General features: G+C 36.1%; 1 protein-coding gene and 1 pseudogene across 1 annotated transcript in view; one reads left to right on the top strand and one right to left on the bottom strand.

Annotated features, from left to right (window-relative positions):
* TBCA (tubulin folding cofactor A) overlaps window positions 1–26,215 on the bottom strand; it is a 62,600-nt gene extending 36,385 nt beyond the window's left edge. The window contains exon 1 of the mRNA XM_011375122.2: window positions 26,041–26,215. Within this exon, the coding sequence (XP_011373424.1) occupies window positions 26,041–26,093 (53 nt within the window). The 5' untranslated portion in view covers window positions 26,094–26,215. The remainder of the gene's footprint in view (window positions 1–26,040) is intronic.
* LOC111729480 lies at window positions 19,751–19,869 on the top strand (annotated as a pseudogene).
* Window positions 26,216–27,883: the final 1,668 nt, after the last annotated feature.

The raw sequence follows: 27,883 nt of genomic DNA, 5'->3' as shown, positions 1-27,883 counted from the left end.
CAATAAATTTGGCTTTTGTATTTTAAGCTAATAGATTAGGAAAGGGAAAACTAGTGGTAGAGATAGGCATGCCGATTAAATCAGCAATGATGAAAACCTGACAAGGAAAGGAAAAGAAGATCCATGAAAACCAAGGCAGTTAGGGTTATTTCATGTAGGTCAGGGGTCCCCAATCCCAAGGCCATGGACCAGTATCAGTCTGTGGCCTGTTAGGAACCGGGCCTCACAGCAGGAGGTGAGCGGCAGCAAGCAAGCGAAGCTTCACCTGTATTTGCAGCCGCTTCCCAGCGCTAGCTTTATCACCTCAGCTCCACCTCAGATCATTAGGAGTTAATATCTGTAAAGTGCTGACAACTATACCCAGTACACAGTACTATTATTAATACTTTATATGTCACCCAATCCTATTTTTGTGTGTGTAAATTTCCTGTTTATATTCTTACCTATTTTTATGTTGGAATAGTCATCTCTTATTAATTTATATTTTATCTCTCATGTAGTTGGTAAATACTTTCCCTGATATGTCACCTGTCTTTCCACCTTGTTTGATTTTTCCTCCTTTTACCTCCTTTTTTGCTGTTTCCCTACAGAAATTTTATTTTATTATGTTTCTATAATCAAGTCTATCAACCTTATCTTTATGAAGTCTATTATTCTTATCTAGGGATGTCGTGGATAGAAAGCACTCTCCACAAATAAAATATAGTATTTTAATTTAATGATAAAGTGATGGACAGTTAACAACTTTTTTTTTTACTCTTTTTTTTTTAGGAGGAGAAACTTCCAGAAGACTTGAGAAGTAATTTTTAGGTAGCAGTTCGTTAATTTAATATTCAGGGTGGACTTTACTGATAGTTGGAGAAACCTATTACAATCTTTTCTCCTTAAAGTACTTTTAAAGAAAAAATGAAAATACTTTTCCAATTAGTGATTTGGGACACTACTAAAATCATTTTCTAGAGCTATAGCTTTTTCACAAAGTGACAAGTTTCCTGTTTTAGAATTTCTCTTAATCTTAAACAATTTCTTCTCTGAACAAATGGGTGTCTATGTCCTATAAAATCATATATCTAGGTTTTACATATTATGAAGAGATTTTGGTTTATTGATATCTTGAGTAGATATAAAGGATCACAACATTAAGGATAGGCTGTTAACTGGATACTCAATTTTCACTGAGATTGCCAAATTAGAAATAAACTTTTAATGCACATAATCTGTTCCATTTTCCCCTCAAGGGAATTAATTTTTCAAAGGAAATTTCATTTTGTTTATCTACCTAGGCATGCCTCATCACTCTAGCTCTTTTTCAGTTATCCAGATTTTGCTTTCCTTGTGGATTTTCTTACACTCCTTCTTCCAGGTAATTAATATAATTTAAATAAAACAATATTTAACATAACTCATGGCACCAAGCATAACACCACCTCCAATTTAATATAATGCCGTCGTTACCTTTGGTATGATTCATATATCTTTTAATTTTCCTAAAACAGTATTAACCATTTTGATGAAAATTCGATTTTAGCTTTCTTTGTATTGAGTATTAATTTTATAATTCTATTCTATTAAAAAGTAAACATACTAAGAGTGTTCAAGTTTATTTAGTTTAATTTGTCCTTCCATTCCCATATACTTACTATTTACTTTTCTATTGTTTTTTACATATTTTACATGCATTCTGAATGGTGTCATTAGCTGTTGGCAAACTCAAGAATGCCAGTTTTATATGCCCTACACATAGGTTTACATTATTATAAAAAAAACAAAACAAAACAAAATAGGATTACCACCACTTAAAAGATATTCCCTAAGCAGGAATTCATTCATTTAAAATAAACATTAATTGTGCAACCACTACTACGCAGCACTTAACTAGACATAGTTCATCAAAGCTAAGTTGGTTCTAAGCTAAAAATCTACCTGGAAAAAAATTATGAAACATTAGGAAACAACTGTTCTCTTTACCTCCACAATGCAGCCTTCAAACTGTCCCAATTCCTCTGCTTGCTTAAATAATCAAATAAACAGAAACAATGCCTACAGAATTCCAAATTTCTCCAAAAGACATTAAAGATCCTGTGGGTATATTTCTCCTCATACAGTCCATGCTTCCTCCACTCCTGCACTCCTATCATAATGTCCATGCTATGCTCAAAACATGTCCTATTCACTGAGCTCTGGAGATTTTTATCTTATTACTTTTGCTAAAATGAAGTGACTCCTCTTCCCTATCTCCATCTCCTAATCTCCACTACTCACTCACTCAAGATCTACCTCAAATGTCATCTCTTCTGAGAAACCTTCAACTTATCTAGCAGTAGAATTTTAATTCTCTTAAAATGATTTCTTCTCCAAATAACTGACCTAAATTGTTGTATCTTGATAACATGCATCTATATAATGCTTTGTAATTGAGCTACTTGAACAAATAGTATCTCAAATAATAACCATTTGGTATAATCACATTAAAAATCATATAGATGATGGATATTAGAGTCTTAACATTTAATAACTGAAACAATGGAATTTAGTTTTAACAATTAGAGACCTAACATTTAATAATTGAAACAATGGAATTTAGTTTTTAGTTTAAACTAAAAGCATATGTGTATACATGGTTTCTGGAACCCAGAAAGAACTTCTGGAAATATATTATAAAATATCCCCAAAAGTTTTCTAAAGGAAGATGGATCTTATAATTGAATAGTTTTCTTGCTTATTTAAACCAACCATTATAGCCACTCCTGGGGTTTTTGACATAAATATGAATAGGCTTATGGTGCTAAGGAATCTACCATAAGCCCATCTTCTTGGTGTGGATGATCATTTGCAGATCCGATTCTTATACTTAAAGTATAACCCAAAGCCGTTGTTAAAAATGAAAAAGCAGGCAGTCAATTCCTCAGTGAAACATGAAAAGCTAGCTCATGTCCGGTGACCGCTTTCCGCTATCTTAGGCAAACAGTGCATTATTTAAATGTTAGCAGTGGGATTATTTATGTGATGGGAATTTTAAGCAAAGTACAATATTTCGTAAATTGGTTTATATAAGAAGTCATCCATCGATGCACCTACTCAGGTCAAATAAAAGTTAAGCAATGGAATGTCAGGTGGCCTGGGTTCCAGTTCCAATTCTTGACTACTTTGTAATGTGATCGTGGGCAAGCAAGCTGCTTAATTTCTCTAGGTCTCAGGTTCAACATCTGTAAAATGAAGAGGATGAACTAGATGATCCCTAGAGTATGTTGCAGCTCAAAAAATGGAAAGGAAGAAACACATCTTAAATTCATTTTATCAACAGAACTTAAACTATTGGCACAGACTGATACTTTTTTCCACTTATTTACGAAGCTGATAAATAAGTCTAAAACTGACCCTAAAATGCTTATTTGGGTTTTTCAGGTCAATAAATCTCGTGCTTTAAAGTTTAACTATCAATTTCCCTTCACTTTACTGATGTATTTCATCTTTACATCTTGTTTCTTTCCAATTCATGATATAATTCATCTCAGTCCGGTGTTTCATCAATTTAACAGTTCTAATTGCCTTATTATCTGCTCCGGTGCAGTAGTAAAGCCTCTGAATATTTCATTTACCTTACCAACAAGAAAATCCCACATATCTCGGCCTTAAGGATATTGCCTCTACCTCTTGGATGAACAGAGGCATGAAGAACTTAAGCTCTCTGAAAAGCCAATATAATCTATCACTATTTAACTGTTTGTCAATGTTTATGCCTGTCTCAACTCACATTTAATGGGGCTTTTTATTGTTATTTTCCACTATAAAATTTTGAAGACGCCTAAATGTCACTAATTCCCCTCTAAGTTTAGCATGTATACTGCAACATTACTTGGGAGACACAACGATAAGGTGCAAATGCCTTTATATGGCCTTAAGCGAGTTACTTGTCTATCTGAGCCTCACTTTCCCCATGTAAAATAGGAAGACTAACTACTCTACAATGTGGTAGTGAATATAAAATAAGTATAGTTCCTGGTCCAATGTTGCATATATAAGAGGTATTCAGTAACTGTTCGTCCAATCCTTCCCATACCAAGGGCTCCCACTTGGCTGTGATTCTACTTGTTGAACTGACCAATCTGAAAATGGAATCTAGTGATTAGATACTTCTTTAGGAGTGTTTTCAAATAGCTGGTTGTAATCCATTAATCAGGGTTGTAATCCAAGGCTCCTGATATCAATTCACTGGGTTGTTATCAGGGCTGTTTTAATAGAAGAGAATTTAATGGAACTGGAAATATCAGAGTATGTCACAGTGCTAAAAATAGGAATAGTTCATTGAACTCTGTTCCAGTTTTACATATGTACACGTAGTCATGTACTATGTCATAATGCAAAATAAAATATATTTATTACTCTGGGTTGGAACAGAAAAGTTTGAAATACACTCCTCTATTGAGAAATCCAGTTATCTTTGGTTGGATTGCTTCACCTCCCTGCCCATCATCCCTAGGGAAACGTACTACCGGGACCAGTATTTCAAAGTCAAAAGAGGTCCACCAGCACTGTTCCTCTACAGAAACAGTTTATATGTATGTTTGAGGTTAGTAAGACCAAGGAGCAGAAATTTAATTCTTTCCTTAGAAATACCTTTCTTAATTATTCATCAAGTCCGCATCTCATATTTTTCTTCTTTTGAAACACAGTATAAAGTAAAAGGCTCCTTGGGGGCCTTAAAAAAAAGATTTAAAGAAATTTACAACCATAAATCCAGTTATCCAAATAAGAATGAAACATTACAATCTAAAATGTAATCCATAACCACAACTTTCAGTACACTAAAATTTTAGGAGAATATTTATTTTGTCTTAAAGCAGAGCCAAATTAAATGGGAGTTAAGGGAAGGCTTTCCCAAGAAAGTGATGTCAAGGTTAGGAATTGATGGATGAGTAAGAATTAGCAGAGCAGAAAACAAAGAAAGGTTATGTGGCAGGAGTAGCAAGCAGGAAGGCAGCATTCTAGGCACTAAGAAGTACATGAAAGATTCTACAGCAAGAGAGAATATGGAAAGTTCGTCTGAGAATTATGTAAGGCTGGTTCACTGTATGTGGAGAATAGCAAGGGATATAAAGCTAAACAACAGAAGGGAGGGCCAGAATGTAATCTTATAAGGTCATATTAAAGAATTTAGATATTTCCTAAATGTAATTGAGTCATTTCAGGTGAGTGGCATAAGCATATTTACCTTTTAAAAAGATCACTATGATTACAATATGGAGAATGCAATAGAGAAGGGCCATAGACTAGGGCCAGACAGACGAGGGAGTATAGCAGTAATCCAGAAGAAAAATGGTGGTGCCCTAGTCAAGGGTAGACGCTGTGGGAATTAAAAGATGTAGATAAAGTTGAAAATTATTTTAACCATGGTTAAATGATGGATGTGACAAAACAAGTGAGCAGGAGAAGCCAAAGGTAACTGGGTGTGGTAGTGCCACTGCCTGAGAGAAAGAGCCCAGGAGGAAGAGTGTGGGAAAGGAAAAATATAAACTATTTCTTTTTAGATCATGTTACGTTTGAGGTGCCTATGCCATTAAAGTAGAAATGTCCAGAGGTAGCTGGACTTAATCTGCACTGATCCACATTAGTATATAGGTGACCTTAGCTTCACTGCTGTTGTTAACGAAAGAATCAGACTACAGTGAGTTAAGAAGTGACTGAAAAGTCGGAGTGTGGAGCCTGTGAATACAGATAACTCTTCTGATAAGTTTGGCTCCTAGGGAGGAAAATGGGATAAAGGTTTTTGCTGTTGATTCCTTCAGATGTGAGTGACTTCAGGATGCTAGAATACTTATTAAGAAGCTGATAAAGAGGTTAAAGACATAGAAAAGAGAAGAGACAAACACATAAGGCTAGAGGATGGTCTTCAGAGCACAGGTAGAATGTTGGCTTTCAATAAAAGGTTCAGGTCTTTGATTCTAAGAGGAAGTAATGAGGAAAGTAAGAGTTTTGGCGCATGGGATACACACAAAGAGCAACTGATTCTGCCATTAGCCAGGGAAGACTTCACGAAAGAAGCAATGATTACGAAGAGAGCTAAAAATTAAGAACTAAGAAGTATTATTATGAAGAACTGTGAGCATTGACTCATCAGCCAGTCATTTAGCTACAAAGTAAACACTTCTTGATTAACTAACTTTAAGGCACTATCCTGGATTCTGAAGACTACAAAGCGAATAAAGCATGTTTTGCCACTCTCAAGGAGCTTCATCCTTTAATGGACAAAATAAGTGAAATGTTACCTGAGGCCCATAACCCAAAGCAAATAACATTGATTCCTTCTTTCTACCTCTTACTCTCCCATTCTATTACTTTATGTCTCCTCCTTCTATGTGACTCTCTGCTCATCCCTCCTCTTCATCTCCCTACTTTATTAGCCATAAAACTGGATGAAAAAGGGGTTCTTCCAGAAAGAAACTTCACAGGGTGATCCGATCATAAATTCCTAACTGGGCAGGTCATGAGAAGCACTCACATATAACTTTTTTATAACTTTTTTAGTTATAGGTTTATCTTTGCCTTAAGCAAACCCTGTCCATCTTTCTGTGCACCGAGGTTAACATACCTTTGAAATAAGCATAGCCGCCCTGAAGAGAGCACATAATATTTTAACTATTCTGTAACCCAATCTCTGCCTTGCTTTCTCCCACCTTCATGTAATCTTCCGTACTTTCCCTCAATTTCAAGTGCATAAAGAAGCTGTAAACTCATTCTTCAGAAGCACTTGAGATCTTGCTTCCTGACATGTCGTCAGTTTGACTCAAATAAACCCTTATAAAAAATTCTCTACAGGTTTGGACATTTTTTACATCAACAACGTTAATGGTCTCTAAGAGAATAGAGAAGACACTGGGGACTTAACATTTGAAGACTTAACTCTCAGTAAATACCCCCAAATGTTCATGTAATATAATTTTGCTGAAATACGATTATGAAGATTATGAGCTGTGAAGATGATATTCAGCAACAAGTCATCAATATGGTGAATGAGTCTGACAACTGTCTCAATGTAGCTTTTCTGTTCTTTATTTTGTCCTTGTGTGATATAACTGTAGTAAATGAATTAAAACACAAGTGAAAGAAAAACATTTTGTTTCTTTCAGGAAAAAGATCCAGAAAACAAAGTAAATTGCTAGCGGTAGGGATAACAGTAAGTAAAGGAATCTAAGAAAATTACTGTTTGCAAATTTGGGGATCTGAAAAGATCTCAGAACACACCGCTCAACAAAACATAAACTGTCTATTGTATTTTTCCCCATTTCTGTAACACTATCAACATGACAAACAAACGCCAGAAAATTCTTGATTGGCTGAAATCTGGAATAACTATCTCAGATTCTTAAAGATTTGATAATCAACTACAGAATTAAGAAATTTTATCACACCATTAGACTCAAAAGACTAGCTAGGAGAAATAAACGCCAGAGTCAAAAGTTAATGCTGTACTTAAAAATAGCATATAATGTTTAGAGGCATGGACTTAGAGACCTAAATCCTAGATTACAGAATCTATTTTGCTGCTTAATAATTCTGTGCTCTTTCGAAAGTCACTTAATTTCTGGGTTTGCCAAGTCCTTGGAGAAGAAAACACTAAGATGGGATTAAACATGCAGGAATTTTATCAGTGCAAATACTCAGGAGAGAGGAAATGGGAAGGTAGCTGGAGAAGGCTGGGAGAGTCATGATTCAATAATGCAAGTCGGACCCTGAATGAAGGAGTGAGGAAAGGTTAGGAGAAAGTACCCAAGATTGCCATGCAGTTTTAGCAAGGCCTGGGGAGTCCTCAAGACAAAGTTGGCTGTTAAGTGAATCCCACGTCTCCCAGGAAAAGGTGCATCTGCCACTGGCTGTCAGCAGTTTACAGGAAGCAAGGCCTTGGTAAAAATGTAGTAACAGATTTCACAGTCTAGTAGCTGGGCCCCTTGGTTATTACACTCCCTAAGTATGGAGGTCTTCAGGTTCCATTCTCATGGCCACTGCAACTTCTTCTAAGAATTTTCACATCTATAAATTCCTTATTTTTGTCTTTCCTATTTCACAAGGTTGTGCCAAGTATCATAGAAGGCACTAGGAATATACTGGTGAACAAAAGTAACATGGTCTTTGCCCTCAAAGAATTTACACTCTACTGGAAGATACAAAGAAGCAAAGAACAAGTAAATACTGTATGGATCATTCAAACTGTCACTTACCTAAAAACCTATGATGGATACTGCTTATAGGAAAAAAAATTATATTTCTTAGTATGACATACACAACTGGGTCCTAATTTATCAACCTAATCTCTTACTAACTCCTCGGTCCCCACACACTCTAAATGCTCTAGGTACCACAAACACTGACTCCCAATTGTATACTGAGTTACATCCTTCCATGCATTTATTCGTACAGTTCTATCTAGAATGTGCCTTCTACTCGGCCTCAAGAGCCCACTCAAAGGTCCCTTGTGATAAGCCTTCTTTAACCCTAGAGGAGTGGTTCTCAACGGGAACAATTTTATTCCCTACCCCTGATCCAGGGGAGCACAGTGACAATTTTGGTTGTCATGTGTATGTGTGTGTGGGGGGTACTACTGGAATCTAGTGGGTAGAGGCCAGGTATGCTGTTAAATACCCTACAATGATAGCCTTCCCAGCCCCCAACAAAGAAATATCCAGCTCAAAATGTTAAAAGTACCAAGGATGAAAAACCCTGCCTCAGAGGCAGTTTGTTATAACTTTGTCTGGGCTGACAAAGAGGCTTTCTGTCCTTACCTCCATAACTTTTGTCTTTCTCTGACACTGGAAGCTTCTTGAAAACAGAAATGTGTTATCCATCTTTCTATATCCAATACTTCACACAGTCAGTCTCATCTCTTTTACAAATTTGTCAAAGTAAAAAAAGGTATAGTCAGTGTACTCATGTCACTCAACAGGTGCTCTCATCCTGGCTCTACTACTTGCTGTTTATCTTTGGACAAATTACTTACACTCAATTTCTTCATCTGTTAAATGGGGATCACTACAACCACTTCACATAAGAACTGTGACAGTTAAGAGACACACACATGAAGTGGTTAGCTAATGTATGGCACATAGTGAATGCTCAAAAATATCGACTTAACACTGATGTTCCCATGCCTTTTTGTGTTGCCAAAATAAGCAAATGGAAGCTAAATATGGGGGCAGAATTGCAGAATTTCAGAAGCAGAAAACATGAGAATTCAGCAATTGAATCATAAAAGTGATACATGACTGCCTTTCCCTTTTCAGCATTTTTCTCATTACACATTGGTTTCAAAGCAGTACTTTGTATAATATTTGTAATTCAAAGTGCTATCTTTGCTACTAAAATGAATTTAATTTAGGTCACAAACTTAATAAGTGTAGTAACACTGTATTCTAAGTGAAATATCACCAATTTCACAATCTCATCCATCAAATAAGGAAGACACTAGTCTGAATGAGTATAAATCTCATCATCTGATATTAAGGAATGTTAAGCTAAGATATATCATGTGTTATGTGTTACAAAGTACTTATGAATCCTCTTTCAATTAAGAACTGGTGATGGTGTGGGTGGTCGATTTGGGCAAAAAAGTGAATAACAAAGTTCGGGTGAACAGTGGTCAATATTTAGAATAGTGCCTTACACACAGTAAATGTTATATAAGTAGCTGTTGAAACAAATCCAATGAAAGAATCCGCAGGCCTGGAAAAATTTATCACAGTCCAAACTAGCAGTAGTAATAGCTGACAGGGTGGTACCAATTATCATCTCACATCTTCTCTCACCAACACTGTTCAACTCAGCTTATTGGAAAATATTTTTCCCATGGAAGGAAAGACAGGAATTTTCAAGGGCTGTGGTAGCCACTTAAAACTGCAAGAAAGATGAGCTTCTGTATGCTTGCTGCTGGGGAAAGAATTGGTTGTTGATGTTCTAATGGTTATAAAACCTGCATATGAAAAGTGAACAGTTTTTGTCCATCAGGTTCCCAGCAGGGAACTTCAGCCTTTAGAAACATCTCAAACTTGCCACTCAAGATTTGTTTCACTGTTTCAATTATTTCTGATTTATGAAAATAAAATTCCAGCCAAGTAGGACATTAAATTGGAGAATCTGATACTAAAATAATATGGAAAAAAGGATTTACCTTATTTTAACTTTATAGAAAGCACCTATTCCAAGATAAGGGAAAATTGTTCGGTATAATATACACTTGATCTTAACTAATCCTAGCAAAAAAATTATGCCCCAACACTACTACCTTCAGTAATAAATTCAACACCTATGCCCAAACCTGCTCTTCATATATTAACTTGTAGTGATAATAATAAATCTATAAACTGCATAAAGCAGTCTCTCATAACATTTTGCTTCATTTTTTCCCTTGGTTTTGAATAGGCATGAGAAATAATAGAAATGCACTTTGAGTATGTATCATTCACTTTTGTGGACACTAAAAATGTACCATGTGGACAAATTAGGTACTATACTCATGTTTCGACTTCAGAGAATATCAAAGCCCCTAATTTTTTGTAAAGTCTTAATTTATCTGAATCATATACATCACGACATTATTTAATCCAGTCAATATATTCTTCATTTACTGATATCATGCAATCAGCTTCCTCAAGATAAAATTGTTTTAAAAACCAAGTCAAATACCTATTAGCTTTATATCTGGAATTATTATAAAACATAAAATATCCAAAAACTATTTACTAATCTTTAAAAAAGTGTTATAAAAGCAATGTACCTAAATAAAAATTTAAATTACTATTCTATGTGTAGGTAGTTAGCATTAAAGTTTACTTACATTTTAAAGGAAATTAGACTGTTAAAATCCTCCCTCTACACACACACACACACACACACACTTACAGGTCAAATATTTAAGAATTAGACTTATTTCTGGAAAATAACAAATTATTTCTAATGCTTATAATTTTATAGATAAATAATACTAGTGGAAATTTTTTGAAAAAATTCTGGCTGTAATATGTAAAAAAAAAACAAAACACCCAAACCCAAGAACAATCACTTTTACATTCTCTGTCAGTGAAAAATATATCAGTATTTATTCCTCCCATATAATTTCTACAAAAAAGTTTTTACCTACAGTAATAAAAATGTAATGTAATATTACTTATTACATTAAGAACTCTCCAAAAGACTATATAGAATCTAAACTTTCAGAGCAGTCAACACTTCTCAAAAGTAATCTGGAAAATGCACTGGGTTATAGGAATCAAATACAGCAAGTGGCTGTAACAGTTCACTAATGTATCAAAAGCTTAGAAAGGGAATAAAAAAAGTGTTAGTCTTTCTTTAAAAGGCTAATGTCTATTAACAGCTTAAAACAGGGCACAGTAGGGGGTTAATATGTTGTTGTCTGAATCACTTTCATCAGTTTAAGTACCTATTAGTCCTTATTAGCAATGTACACACAAGGTGCTATTGGTCTTTTAAAGTTTTTTCTACTTCTTCTCAGTCTATTTGCCTAGATTCTTTGGCAATAGTGTCTGAAACAAAGTTTAGATTTGTATTTTTCTTCAGAGTTTATATTTCTGAATTTTAAATTTGCATTTAAAAAATGTTTTCTCCTTTTAGGACTCTGTTCAAAAGTAAATTGTTCAGCCATTCTACATACTCAATGTTTTTATCTTACAATTTTCAACAATATGAAAATACATACTCTTCAAAATTTCTTCAAAGAGGAGAAATGAAGATGATCTCAGGAACCAAAGCAATTCACATGCTCTCCCAAGTAAGATCATTAATGCAGAACTGAATACAAAATGTATTTTCACAGAGTAAAGCTGGCCAGTTTATTAAACTTAGTGCTAGCATCAGTGGTTATTCTTTACATATCACAAAGTTATCAAATGATAAAACTGAAAAATAACTTAAGATCAAAGCTCACTGAACCTAGTTTCAAGGATCTGTGGACAAAAAAAAAAAAAAAAAGAGGTTCTGTAAAAAATCTAATTGAAAGTAACCTAGGGTGATCTTATCATAATTCCCAACTGGCCATGTCATGGTCGGTAATCACACCTCAGGCCTATAAAAGGTTTATCTTCACCTTAAGCAAGCCCTGTCCATTGTTTTTGTGCGTGTAGGTTAACACACCTTTGAAGTGCCCCTTTTCGGACCTCTCTAATCTTGTTATCTATCTTGTACCTTGCTTTCTCCCATCTTCATGTAATCTTCCTTACATTCTCTCCTTAATTCCAAATGTATAAAAGAAACTGCAAAGCTGTCATTCTCTGGAGCATTTGAGATCTTGCTTCCCAGCATGTCATCAGTTTGGCTCAAATAAACTCTTATAAAAAAAATCTCTACAGGTTTGGATATTTCTTACATTGACAGACCAAAATGTGAATACAATCTAACTTCAAAAATATATATATATATATATATTTTAGAACAGAAAAACTATTCTGAAGAATTCACATTTGTGAAATGACATGGTATACTGCAGTAATTTTAGAAAGTTTCCCAATTCTAGCTCTATAATAATTGGCTGGGTAATCCTGAGCAAATTAATCACCTCTTTTGTCTGTTTTGGGGGTAAGAGGGCAGGGAAAGAAAGAGGGACAGGGTATACTTCATCGCTCTACAATTTAGTGTTTCAAAAGGAAAAGATTTTCTCCTTTTAGGGCTATATTTGGAAGTGAAGTTAATTTAAACCGTTTAGCATACCTATATGCCTTATCTTGTCATTTTCAACAATGTGAAAGTACTTTCCTAAAAGAAAAAACTAAACATACTTGGGCATTTCCACTTATACAGTTTAATTCTTTCCAGACCAAAAAAGTGTTAAACTACATGTTAACAAAATACTGTATAAAATCATAATCATTAGTGGGATTACAAGTAGATAAAACTCTTTGAAGGGCAACTTATCACTAGCTCCCAAAATTTAAAACACATGCTACTTGAGCCAGTGAAGGGTAGCAGAATATGTCACCCCAAAATATACCACTTTGGCATGAGGATAATTTTGAGCTGAAGGAAACTTCAGAAAAAGCAGATACATGAAAAGTAATCTGCCATCCCCCTATTTACTTAAAAGCAGAACATAAATTTGTAAAAGTGTCTCCCCTCCTCTCTCTACCACAAAACCAAAGTTAATCACCAAAAACAACTCTAGACCCTTATTAGCCCAGAGATGGCACCAGCGTAATCTATATAACAAACTTTCCTGATTAGCCCTTAACTTCCATTAGTTCTCTCATAAATATTTACCTTCTCACAATTTATCAGAAACCCAAAGTCCTTTTCCTTTGGCTGTCACTTCTCTACAATTTATTGTTCTAGTGTTAAGATGCTATATAAGGTCAAGGTCTAACCACCCCTTTGAGTTACACACTACTAAGTAACCCATGTGTTTGCATGTTACTAAACTTCTGGGTTTTTTTCTCTTATTAATCTGTCTTTTGTCAGTCTAATTTACAGGTCCCGGCCAGAGTATTTACCATGGTAGACAAAAAAGTTTCTCTTCCTCTAAACCAGCAATTCCACTTATAGGAATTTATTCTACAGATATATCTGCACATTTGTAAAACTACATATATGCATGAAAATTCATTGCACTATTTTACAAAACGGTAAAATACTAGAAACAATATAGAGGCCCACCAATATAAAACTGGTTTAAAAAAATGTGGTATGTCCATATAAAATAATACTTTGCAGCCATTAAAAGGAACTGAGGCTACTCTATATGTTCTAACATGGAAGTGCAAAAAATGCAATATGCAAAACAGTGTCTAGAGAATATACTATCATTTATTTTTGAAGGCATAAATGTAAATACTTATGTAGGCACATAATATCTTCAGAAGGATACAAAAGCTCACACACACGCGTGCGTGTGAACATACACACACACACAAATGAGTAATGATATTGGTTCCAAGATGGAATAACTGGGTGGCTTGTGACAGGGGCAGTAGATTCATTTCATTGTCTATCTTTTTGTTCCTGTAGAATTTTGTGCCATGTCTATGATAAAAATTGTTCGAAAGACTGTACTAAAGTATTTTAAGATATATTAAAGGATGGTGATTTCTGTTCTCAAGAAACCTAAAATGTCACAGAGAGTAAATTCATCCATTTTGTAATATTTATCAAGAGTCCTTTTTGTGCCGGGCCTCTGGCACAAAATGTGTTTCTGTCTTCACGGAGTTTATATCCTAGTAGAGATTAATGTATAATATTATAATGGCTAGAGAGGAAAACTAGATCAAGTAAATCAGAAAGCAGACTTCTGACAATCGTAATTTTCATATCACTATCCAGAAATAAGTGAAAACAGTCTGAGTTTCCCTAAAATAGATTAGCAGGAGCAAAAGGAACAGTGACAGACGTTAAGAAGAAGTTATTAGAAGCAGGAAGCGTAAGAGACATATTAATGACTGACAATATTACATAAAAGCAAGAGACAGAAAAAAATTTAGAGTAAACATGAAACCAAGTTATCACACAACATAATTCGAGCATCCTCCAATTTAGGGACTCAGTCATACTACAAAGATGTTTATTATAATCAGGTTTTTAGAGATCTCAATAGACATGTTTTCCATAGGAAAAATACTATACTAGATGTTAAACTTCATAAGCTGTCCCACAAAAGCCTATTTAACCCTAATATTTCAATGTGCATGAAACACTTTCCACAGATTACTATGTATACTATGAATAATTATCTTTCTAATAAGGAAAAAAAAAATCAGAATTCCAACTTGGATGCCAAGAATGCCTCCTAATTTATTGCAGTCCTTATCACAGAAGTGGTGACTTTTCTGCCTCTTGGAGGTAGGATGAGGGGCTGGAACAGAAGGAAGAGCAGAGACTCTGAAAACAGGTTTCAAAGCAAGATAGGTTCATCTATTTTTTCCTCCTCCTCTCTCTCATCCCCACTAAAGAACAGCACTGAGCTGGAGAAAAGAGTTGGGAAGTGAGAGGAAGGGATGAAAGAAGACAGCTTCTCTTCTCTACTTCTGATGCAGAGGATCAGATCTTAACAGGACACTGAAATGAATAGAAACAGGGGGACCAAAGTTGAGCCTAAACTAACAGCAGAATTTACAAAACAGAGACAGAGGGAAGGAAGGAAATTCCTAAGCAGTTCAGTAAAGGAAATCACTTCTCACGTTATACATAGGTATACATAAATTAGAGATTAGAGTACTGCTATCAATCAGTACTCTATCACAAGTAACATGATTCATTTCAACAGATTTAAACAATACAGGGATATTTTTGGCTTGCATAACTAAAATCCAGGAGAGGATCTGCTTCAAGGTTGTCTGATCCAGCAGTTCAATAATATCAAGAAATTTCTTTTTGATTCTTCAATACAAACTTCATCCCAAGGTCAGATTCCCTAGTGCTCAAGGAAGGCTGCCAGACACAGAATTACATGGAAGAAAGTACTTCTGTCCCAGAATTCTAAAGAAGGGTTCTAAAATGTACCTGTTTACATCAGTCTAAATCTCGTGCCTGCTCAAAATCAATTTCTGTAACCAGGAAATGGAATCTGATTAGCTAAAACCACTCAGAGGCTCACTCCTAAACTCGAGGTGGAACAGTTCCCCTCGAAGAACTGTGCGCTGTGTATATGAGGGGAAGGACAACGAATACTGGAATGAAAATACAGGTAGGGATCAAGAGAAGAAAAAAAAAGATACTGAGGAGGCAGCCAGGATTCACTACAAGATCTTCACAATAAAGATCTAGAGTTAACACAAAATATTATATACTACTCCCCACTTAAAAGAAAATCATTAGGATTATTCTTTTTATGAAGCCAAAGTTGGCTTCTTACACTACTTCTATTTAATACTAAAAATGTTAATGTAGCTCTTTTTAATAAAAGAATAAATATAAAATAAAATTATCTAGTTTGAGATCTAACATTTTCTAATTCCACTAGAGTATAAAAAAGAAGATATAAATAAATGGAAATAAACAACACCTTGCTCTTGGTTGGGGGAACAGGTAAAGAAGATTGAGGGTATATATATATATATATATATATATATATATATAAAACATATATACACACATATATATATACATATATATATGTGTGTGTGTCTGCTAGATTTTTAAACCTATCGCAATGACAAAAACATATGGTACTGGGTTAAAAATGAAACATTATCAACAATAAATTAAATTCTTCCTCTAGAAATGCTGCGCCAAACTTAAGAACTTAAGGTATCATACATCAGAATTAACAGAAATCACTCTCTCAAAAAGATATCTATACTCCCGTGTTGACTGCAGAATTATTTATAGTAGCCAAGACATGGAAACAACCTAAGTGTCTATTAACAGATGAATGTTATTTAGCCATAAAAACGGAAATCCTGCCATTTGCCACATGGATGGACCTTGAGGGTTTTAAGCTAGGTGAAATAAGTCAGACGAAGACAAATACTGCATAGTCTCACTTATATGTGGAATCTAAAATAACCAAACTCATAAAAAGAGAATAGATTGGTGGTTACCAGAGGTGGGGGATGGGGTGGGGAATGGGTGAAGGTGGCCAAATAATAAAAACTTCCAGTTATAAATAAGTTCTGGGGATATAATGTATAGCCTGATGACTACAGTTAACAAAACTGTATTGTATATTTGAAAGCTGCTAAGAAAGTAAACCTTAAAATTTCTCATTACAAGAAAAAAATACTTATAACTATGTTAAATGACTGATGTAAACTAAACTTACTGTGGTAATCATTTTGTAATATATACATATGTCAAATCATGTTGTACACCTTGAATTAATACAATGTTATATGTCAATTCTATCTCAATAAAACGGGGAAAAAATCAAAAGAATTAACCTAACAACATGGGGGAAAAAATCTTTAAAAATATGGTTGGCCTCCTTTGGCTTTAGCTCCTGAACTACCTAGTGCCAAGGGTTTTTATGACCCACTATCCAGACCTCTATCTGCAAGCCTCTCCACCCCAGGTAACCTACACTGAATGCACAGTCCTGGAAACTGAATAGAGTTGCCCTTTTCAAAGGACCTGCTTCCAAACCAGGGAAAAACTCTGGATTGCCTGTGGCATACATATAATTCTACACAGGGCAGAAGGAGGTGATTAAGTATGTGGCTGTGGGGCTAGAGCCTCGTACCCTCTTTTTCCTCTCTTTATCTGTGGGACTCTTGTTTAAAAAAATCAAAATAATTTAATTTTTCTTACAAACTGAAGAACAAACAAAAACAGTATTAGAGTAAAATTAAGATGTCTACCAAGCTTTGGAGAGGATGTGGATCAATGAAAGGAACTTGTACAATGCAGCTGAGAATGGAAAACAATACGATCCCTTTGGAAAAGTTTGGCATTATCTTATAAAAGCAGAACATTCACATACCTGTGTGAATGGAACTTTGGAATCAAAGATTCATACCCAAGAAAGATTCTCATACATCATTACCAAAGATATGAACAAGAATGTACATAGAAACAGTAACCAGAACAATACACATGCCCATCGATAGAAGATTGAATAAATTGTGGTATTATCAGACAATGGAATATTACATAACAGTCAAAACAAATATACTACATCTAAATTTAAAAATATGGATGAATCTTACCAACATAACACTAAGTGAAAAATAATAAGTCCCAGAAGATATCCTTTGTATAAATTTAAAAAATAACTAAATGATATACTTAATATACAAATGATAAAATTATGAAAAATAAAAAAGCATAAGATTAAAAATAGTAGTTAACCCAGGTAGAGAGAGGAGCACATAATTAGATATGCTAGTCATTATTATTAGTTCTTGTGTTAGGCGATGGGCTTATATTGCTAATATATTATTTAAAAATAAATAAATAAATATATTATTTAAAAATAAATAAAAAAGGCCTACAAAAAATAAAAAATGGTCATTCATGAACCAATAATGAGTATGTGGCATAAACCAAGAATTAAGATTAATTCAGTTCTGTGTAACTAAGATCCAAAGAAAGAAAATATTGTTGGGGCAACAATCTGGATCCATTTCTCATAGCAGATCTTAAAACTTCCATCTTTAACTCTACATTCAACAATTTTAAAAGGTCTGTAGCAATAGTTATGCCAGTTATGGAGAAAAACTGACTATGGATGAGTTCAGTGTAATGTGATGAACCAAGTACATATTTGGGGAAATTTTCCACAAAAATACCTTAAAAAGTCTTAGCACTTATAGGAGGTCTCAGCTATGGGAAAATATACATGTAAAGGGAAATTTTCTATAAAAAAATACCTTAAAAATAGTATTAGCACTTATAAGGAGTCTCAGCTATGGGAAAATATACATGTAAAACACTTCATTCACTAATAATATAAATATCAGAGTGACTTATCCTCTGTTAGAATTAACTAAAAACGATTCAAGTCTGTCTCCTTCTTTTCATGAACCCAAGTCATTGCTAGTCATCCAAATGTAAATTCTCCATTTCGAATAAGAAAACATCTTACTTGACATCACATGGATCTCAACTCTAACCTCAACACCCATCTAGTCATTCAAACAAACACTGCTGAGTACCTACTATATACTAGACAATATGCTAATAGTACAAACATGGAGTCTTGCACCTCCAGAAGCTCAAAGAGTTGTACAATGCATCTCAAAGTGTGTTTAGAGGAACATATACAAAGTAATTACACAAACATTTGTAACACGCACAATTTCTTGGATCCTGCCCTACACTTATAGAATTAAAATCTTAGGGGGTAGAACCTGGGTAAATGTCTTTTTGAAAAGTACTCGGGTTCTTCTACATAAAAATTTTTTGAGAATTATTGTTCTAGTAAAGTGCTTCTCAAAATCTTTGGTCTCAAAATACCTTTATACTCTGAAAAATTACCGAGGGCCTATAATTCTGATTTCGACACCAATTCAGATGTGTTTTTTCCCCCACACTGAGCAAATTCTGACACAACTGTGTGTTCTACAATTCAACTAAATTCTAACACTACCCACCTGGAGATAGTATCAGTTTCCACAGGTTAAAGGCTCAGTCCCACAAGACTGTCCCTTCTTAGGATGCCAAATTAAAGCCCAAGTTGTTACCTGTGCTTCAGACCAAACTGGCTATAAATCAGAGGTTCCAAGGACCCCCTTCTTTGGTTCAATTAATTTGCTAGCATTGCTCACAGAATTCAGGAAACTAGTGTACTCACTAGATTACTGGTTTATTACAAAGGCTATTAAAGGATACAAATCAACAGTCAGATGAAGAGATTTATAAGGTGAGGTCCTAAGAGCAGGACCCGTGGAGTTGGGGACCAGCACAGCACCATGAAGCTCTTTGAACCCTGTTCTTTTGGGTTTTTATGGTGACTTCATTACATAGGCATGACTGATTAAATCACTGGTCACAGGTTACTGATTCAATTCAACCTCCAGCCCCTTTTCCTGCCCTAGAGGTGAGGTGATGGAACTAAAAGTTCCAGCCCGTCCTTACTAACCTAGTTCCCAAAAGTCGCCTCATTAACATAACAAAAGACACCTTTATCCCTCTCTTTAATTATGAAATTCCCAGGGTTTTAGGAGCTGTGTCAGGAGAGAGGAGGGAGACCAAATATATTATAAATCGCACATCACAGGACTCAAGGAGCTTTTGTTCATGTAAATTATATTTATTAAGTTACTGTACTAGAAATTAAGACTGAGCAATTTAAAATTTTTTAAATTAAAAATTTAAATATATTGTCTACGGCCACGCTACCCTGAATGTGCCCGATCTTGTCTGATCTCGGAAGCTAAGCAGGGTCGGGCCTGGTTAGTACTTGGATGGGAGACCATCTTGGAATACCAGGTGCTGAAGGCATTGAAAAAAAATTTAAATATATTTAATTCATCTAAAATAAACTAAATGCACATGTTAACTATAACCTATTTTTATTGAACATAATAATATTTTCAAAAAAAGCATCTGGCTCTTCCCCTAAGTGGCCTGAGGTGACCTCTGAAAATGGTTTGCTATTCACCTGACCCAGAAACTCTCACAAAATCACGCAAATCAAGAGGTTCAAATCTTTGTGTTTACTTTAAGAACGCTCATGAAACTGCCCAGGCTGTCAAGGGTATGCATATCCAAAAAGCCACCAAGTATCTGAAAGACGTCACTTTACAGAAGCAATGTGTGCCATTCAGTCATTAAAATGGTGGAGTTGGTAGGTGTATCTAGGCCTGGTTGGTAGGTGGGGCTGTACACAGGGTCCTAAAAGAGTACTGAATTTTTGCTGCACATGCTTAAAAATGAAAAGAGTAATACTGAACTTAGGGATTTAGATGTAGATTCTCTGGTCATTGAGCACATCCAAGTGAACAAAGTTCCCAAGATTTGGAGCAGAACTTACAGAGCTCATGGGCAGATTAACCCCGACATAAGTTATAAAAATATTCCTACAGTATGACACCATTTCCAATTGTTAAAATGTTAATTTATATTGTGATAGGTAACACATGACTCAAAATTATAAGAATTTTCTCCCATTTCTGTCCTCCAGATATACAGCTTCTCTCAGGAGACAACCAATGACTAGTTTCCTGTCTATCTATCTAAAGTTGTTAAGCAGAACAATACTATAATATGATTTATGTATATCTACATATAAAAGTTTAAAAATATGCATGGAAATGATAAAGACCAAATTCAAAATAATAATTACTTATAGGCAAAGAGGAAGAGGAACAGACTCAGAAAGCAGTACTTCAAATGTATCTAATAAATAAGCAATCTTTGGATCAGTCAGATCTATGATGTTATTAAAATATCAGCTCTATTTGGGCATATAAAACAGCATCACAGCAGGAATTACGTTTGTCTACAAATGTATTACTGGAAATGGAATAGATTATACATATAAACATTAATATTCTAAGGGTTCTGGACTATTTACAAAATTTTCCAAACCTGCTTCCTACAGATTTTCAAATGAAAACACAGAACACATTCATAGACAGAGACAAATACACACATAAAGGGATCAAAAGATCTTTCATTTCCACATTCAACTTGCAGAATATAGCTTGTAGTGGAAAAATCATGATCATGAGTGACTTTAACTTTCTCCCTTCCCAGCCTGAAGAGACATCTGGTTGCCAGCTGTGTAGCTCCTAAGAGTCAGTGCTTGCCAACTACTTGGCAGAAGGTAGTGAAGAGCTGACCACCTATAATCCATTTTAACACTGCCTTTGACTATCACTTTACAGAACTTGACACATTACAGAAATTCCAAAAGGAGTTGGCTCAATTTCAAGGTAGGAAGTTGGCCATTTTGTCTTTAATTCAAATCAAAGATCATAAAATGAGAGAAGAGAACAAAGCTATTAAAGCTTATGGGAATAATTTACAGGGTTCATTCCTTAACCTATCGCAGATATTGTCCACCATACTTCTTCCCACCGTTACTTTAAATATGAGAAGTGTATAAATAGATGAAGCTAAACTGGGGAAACTGTTATCTCTATGTCTACGTAAGTATATTTGTCAGTCATAGTTTTCACTTTTATGTCAGTATAATATATATATTCAGTGTATGTATAATGTATATCAGTATGGCATATATACATAATACACGAATATATATAATAGCATGGAGTTTTATTTATCTTTGATGTTGTTTTAATGCCTGCTGTACAGTGTGTGTATTATATACACAGTTATATGTCAGAGGTGTAAACAAACTTGGGAAGACACTATAGTTTGGAAAGGTGCTTGCTTTATTAAAAAAAAAAAAAATCAATACAATTTCCCCCACAGATTCGTGATGTAAAATTCTATAATCAAGGCTTGTAGATTTGTAATTATGGTATGTCAGCTACATTTAAACAAGAGTGTTAAAAGATTGTTAAAGTTAAACTAACACAATTGCAGTGTGAATTGTCCTAGTCTCATTCTAATCTACTGGTGTCACTTTCATTTAATCAGAGGAAAACTATGGGCCAATGTCAGTGCTATTTCCAAATGCCCAAATGTTCTTTCTTCACACTGGATTTTAAGCCATTACCAATCTAAAATGGTTACAAAAAGATATATTTAAGAAAGTACTTTTAATCAATTAATTCAAGATATATTTAAGAAAGTACTTTTAATCAACTAATTCACCACCATTAATTCACCACTAGTTTAGCAGGCTTTATTGAAAATAAGTTGCCTTTAAAGTTATTAACTTTTATGTTAAATAAATGAAAACATTTTATTCTTGCAGAATTTCTTGAATTTACTATAACTCTAGTAAAACAAAAACAAACTTACAAACACAAATCCTATTTGAAAACTTATTGTAGACATGTCATTTAACCAAAATACTATAACGACATTTAAAATACTCTATATTTTCACCTACATTAGATGAAAATTATTTTATAAATCACTATTTAAATTAATATTTTAAAAAAGTTACTCTGGCATGGATTCATACTTACAGGATGCATTTAAGTTTTAATTTAAGTAAGGCACAACATTCAATTCACAGCTATACTATGAGCAGACAGTCTCCAAATAACACAGAAAACAGTTACATTAGCTAGTTACAGAAAAGTTATAAATGCTAATCATCCTGGTTTGGGGTTTTCCTAGTTTTAGCACTGAAGGGTCCACATCCTGGGAAATCCGTTAGTCCCAGGTAAATCCAGGGCAACTGATGCCACCTAGACATAAAAGAAAGGGGTGGGGGTGGGGAGATAGGATTTTACAGTTCTGCACTAAAGAAGAAAATTGGAATAATATCTGGTAACATCCTGCTAGGGCTGCCAGATAAGCTGTGACCCAGTCAAGGATAACAGGAGGTCTAAGCAATCTTCCTGAAACATGGATCCAAATCTTTATAAAGAGCCTGCCAGACTCAAACATACCAACTAATATCCACTAACAGTGAGTCGCATATAATTACCCATCCAGCTCCTAGTGCACACATCTCTCTAGTTTCACAGCCAGAATTAGTCCTGTAAAAACAATCCTGTTTCTGGGGAGGGGATATTTAAGAAGTCCTAGGAGTCAGAGGCTCAGGACCAAGTCAGCCTCACTGCTGTCCAATTCTCACCTTGGAAGCCATTCCTAGTAACTGGACTCTTTCCTTGCTCCTAAGGATCTAACCTCTCTCTTCAAATCCATTTCCACAAATTGGATACTTTGCCTTTGTTACCATGTGAAGTAACAAAGTTTCTTTAAAACCAGGGAACTGTAGGGCTTCTCCCTATTTTCCTAAGGCCCAAAATAATGCCCTTGAAACTTCCTTCTATTCCTTTCTAATATGGTTGCCACCCACTAGACTGCCTTCACCATTTTGCCAACATGCTGAAACACCCATTTTCCACTCATTGTTTGAGCTCCCTGATGCTAAATACCACCATCTATTTATCGCTTCTTTCCATACTCCCATAACATTCCACCTGCCTGTACAGATTTCTTCCTAAAACCCACTACAGGGAACTTCTGGATCACCTGAAGTATTCTGGCAGATCTGATTAGACACCAAACTCTAAGAATGCACCATCCCTAGTATAGTCCACCCAAACTGAACTCTTGAACTAATACTTAGAATATGTTTTTAGTGGCTCTCTATTCCTGGAGAGGAAAATAAAGGAATTGGGGGCATGAAAGATGACTTTAAATCTCTTCCAAATATAAGTTGTGACTTCTGAAGAGAAATGAAGCTATGGGAAATGAACTTCTGACTAGAAAAATGATGCTGAAAATAGAAATTGGTTTTTAGACCATTGCTTTAAGAAACCAATGAACAGAATCTTGTTCACAAAACCAAGAACATGTTTGAACCATGAAACTAATCAGAATCTTTGAAATTAAATTTGGAGAGAGGAGAAAAATGCATACCTTTAAAAACTTTTTATTATGAAAAATTTTAAACATATATAGAGAATATAATGATGGCCCATGATCAGTCAGCCCCAGCAATCATTAATATGTCATCCTATTTGCCTCATCTATTTTTTTCCTTTGCTGAGATAAAATGTAGAATTTTAGAAATAGGATACTAAGACAGAAGATGAAAAAAGTCATAATAAAATAAATTTTAGGAGAAAAAGAACAGAAGAGTAGAGAACATTATTTACAGATTAAATGGTCATCTAACAAGGCAAAATGAGTAATAAACAGCTAAAATAAAAATTTTAGTTTTTTTTTTTTAAAAACACATCTCATTGTAGTACTTATGGGAAAGCTCTACACCAAAATGTCAACAGAAAAGCCATGAAAAAAATGTATAGCAGACATTTCCATTAATTAATAAGCACTTTGACATATGGTAAATTATAAAGGTTTAACAAAAATAATGTATTAACTTTAGAATCAAAATTCAAGTTTGATATGCTCCTTTCTGAAACAAGCTGAAAATAAAACTTTATTTCCAAGCAGTTTCTATAAGTACATTGAAGTTTTTGAAAGCCTAAAAACTTAGCTAATTATCTGAGTTTGTTTTCTCTAGAATATGTACTGTAAGCATATAACTTATTGAACTGAATAATTTCATAAACTAGTATAGATCATTAGGTTGAGAAATGACATACAGGTAATTAATGGGAAACGGCCATTAGAAGTCATTTCTCGAGACTTTCAGTTTAAAGCACTCTCTTTTAAATCTTTCGCCAAATAGATTTACTAAAATGATATAACCAAAGTCTAGCGAAAGTGAATGACAAAACCTTGAAGTGAGTGACAGCGCACATTTTTAAAAAATACTTTTTTAAAGTGTTGTACTTCAAAAAGACAGTTGTAGAGCAGAAACTTTGGTTCTTTTCCTTGTTCTGCCATGAACTGGTACAGTGATATAAGACAAGTTTGGTTTTTCTACTTTAACTTCATTAAACCTGTTTTTCATCTGTAAAATGGGAATACAAACAATATTAGCTACCATTTATTAGCCACTGGCTATTTGCCACATACTATGTTAGACAGCATAGCAGACATTCCTTGCAACAACTGCATGAGGTAGGTACTTACTTCATTTTACATATGAGGAAACTGAGGCACCGTGAAAAGGAATATATTCAACAATACATTATAAATGGCAGAATCAAGATTTGAACCCAAGCAGTCTTACTTCAGAAATGTCTGTGCATTTAATTCGGAGACGGTATCTTAAAAAGTAAATTTATTCTTCCCTTTGCCTTGTCCTTCCTCTGGTGGAAATATTTTTAAAGGGACAAAAGGTGGGCAAAGAGGAAGAAGCCAGCTGGCTAGGATCAGACATTTCTACTGCAAAATAACCTGCTTCTTCCTAAGTTATCTTTTCTCTTGGAATGCCTCATCAAAAAGTTTGATCTTCTTGGGTCTGAACAACGAAGTTCTAATATGCATGGAGGCGTCTAACAACAGTCAAGAATTAGAGCGAATTACAGGACTGGACTACCTAGGATGGTTATTTAAACAACACCCCACAACCTCTGGGGCGAGCTTCGGGAAAGTGGACTGGGGAGAGTTAGCCCACAGAAGTTTGATGAGTGTGCTGGAAGTTCACGCCCCAGTTGTTAAAGACTGCGAGTCCCGCCTGCCATGTTAGATCACCGGGCGCCGACAAGGTCTCATTTTTGATGAGGGCCGGGCTCTTCGCGTACCCCCGAAACTTCAGAACGGGCTTGCGCGTCCACCTGAGGGCAGGTGATGGAGTGAACCCGCCTCCCTCCCGGCAGGTGGGCGGAGAGACCCGGGGCGCGCGCACATAGGGGCACCGCCAGAGCTCGGGCCGGCCTCGCGATCGCGGCCACCGCCCCTCCTGATCCCGGACCGCGGCGCCCGAAGGGCGGGGCTGCCGCCACCCTAGCCGCTCGACCGTAAGGGCTTTGGGGGAGAGGAAGGAGAGGGAATGCCGGCCCGCAGGCTCCGGCATCGGCGCGCCCCGTACATCGCTGCCCCGTCTCCGCCGGCCGCGGAGCCTCAGGTGAGGCCTGCAGTCCGGCGGCCGCCTCGGGCCTGCACGCCGCCCAGCCTCTCGGGCCGCCATGAGGCGAGGGAGAGGAGGCGCTGGCGGCTCCTTACCGCTTCACCACGCCGGTTTTGATCTTGATCTGTCTCACACGAGGATCGGCCATGGTCCCTCGGGTGCCGCAGGAAGGAGGGGCAGAGAGCCGGGGCAACCGAGCGGAGAGTGCGCGCGAGACGGCGGTTGTGTCGGCGTAGGCGCCGCGGCCCCGTGCGCATGCGCAGACCCTGGCGCGGGCCCGGCGCCCCTGCCAGACCCAGGGGCGGGGGTCGCGGGTCCCGGAAGGGGAGCTCTTCGCGCCTGCCGTCTGCCTCCCACCTCCACTCAGTTCCCGCGTCGCAGAACCCGCCCTTGTCTCACTCGGACGGCCCTCCTTTTCGTGCTCGAACAGCCCTCATTTTAGTGTGGACACAAGTTATACTTTTCCCGGTGTCCACAGCCTGGGCGTTCCGGGAAACTTCGGTATCTCCCCAGGTAGATTGGTTTGGCCGTGACATTGCGAGATTATCCGCTTAATGGACGGAGTGACCTAAAAGTCGTATTCAGGATATTTTCGGTGTCATTATCTGGTGTCAAATGGAACAAAGGATTGTGTGTTTAATAAAATCAACTACCAACATGCACAGTCAAGAAAATCCCTTGTAAATAAAAGAGAGAGAGTTATAGATATGCACTTCAAAAGAAATGAATATAGGACTTATTCGAATAATCATCACCTCTGGTTTATCTTAAATATTCAACTTATAAAAATGTGTGTGGCACCAAAAACCTTGCGCTTCGTGGTCAGGCAGGCAGACTGACATTCCGGGTTCCATCCTTTAACAGCTAGATGACATTGGGCATGTAAGCTACTTAACTTCCCTGCTGAGCCCGTTGCCTTGTATGCAAAATAGAAATAATCCCACTTTACAGAATAGATATGAAGATTAAAGCTCAATGCCTGATGCACAGTAGATACTCAATAACTTTTGACCATTGATTTATATTTCCATAAAAAACGTGCCTGTTGCATAAAATGAGGTGCACCTCCATTCAGCCTCTTCCTGATGGAATCCGCCAAGGAACGCAGGGGAGAGCCTCCTTTGTTTTCCTTTTCCTTGGTATCATTGTTCAAAGACAACTACCTAACTTTTCCCTTCCCTATACTTGATTTACTCATTCTGGTTTTCACGGTTAGCACTGGAACACCTTCTCACCTTGCTAGTCCAAGACCCTTATTTTAAATCCAAGATCAAAACCCACCTCCTGGAGAAAGTCTACCATGAGAGCCCCCTGTCTCTTCAATGTTCCCTGGATGCTTAGGAATCGCCCAATATTAATGTTTTATTTTTGGCATATTTCTTTTAAAAACTATTGTTTGAGTCCTTGACGAGGGTGTACGAACTCTCCTAGTAGGATTATAAGTATCTTTAGAGGCAAGAATCTTGTCTTCCATAAATCTTCCTCCTCTAACCTCCACCTGTGTTCTGTACACAGCAGGTGCTAAATTCAATAACTATTGTTGTCCAACTGGCTGGCACACTGAAATACAATTTCAAGCAATACAGAAGAGCTATGAAATACTGGGGGATGTGGGAGTGTGTGGAGTAAAAACAAAACAAACAAACCCAGCAGATTCACCAAAGGAAAATGCTACAATTAGAACTCCAGTACATAATTAAAATTTAGTTACTGGGCAGCCCTATAAGGTAAAGAAACAACAGCACAAAAGATTGTGCGGCTAGGGCTCTTGTTACTGCCAAGGATCTTCCTCAGTCTGGCAATAAAAGCCATGTAAGTCTTCATATTTTCCTTTTTGCCTCAGTTTCCAGAAGCTTAGAGCTCAGTTTTGTGTTGATTTGCAGTTTCTCTCAGCCTATGTTTTCTGATATAAAAACACCAATTCTCCCTCAACTCTCA

The sequence above is a fragment of the Pteropus vampyrus genome, unplaced genomic scaffold (genome assembly GCF_000151845.1).
Source record: "Pteropus vampyrus isolate Shadow unplaced genomic scaffold, Pvam_2.0 Scaffold262, whole genome shotgun sequence".
Taxonomy (NCBI): domain Eukaryota; kingdom Metazoa; phylum Chordata; class Mammalia; order Chiroptera; family Pteropodidae; genus Pteropus; species Pteropus vampyrus.
This window is presented reverse-complemented; position numbering and strand designations above follow the sequence as displayed.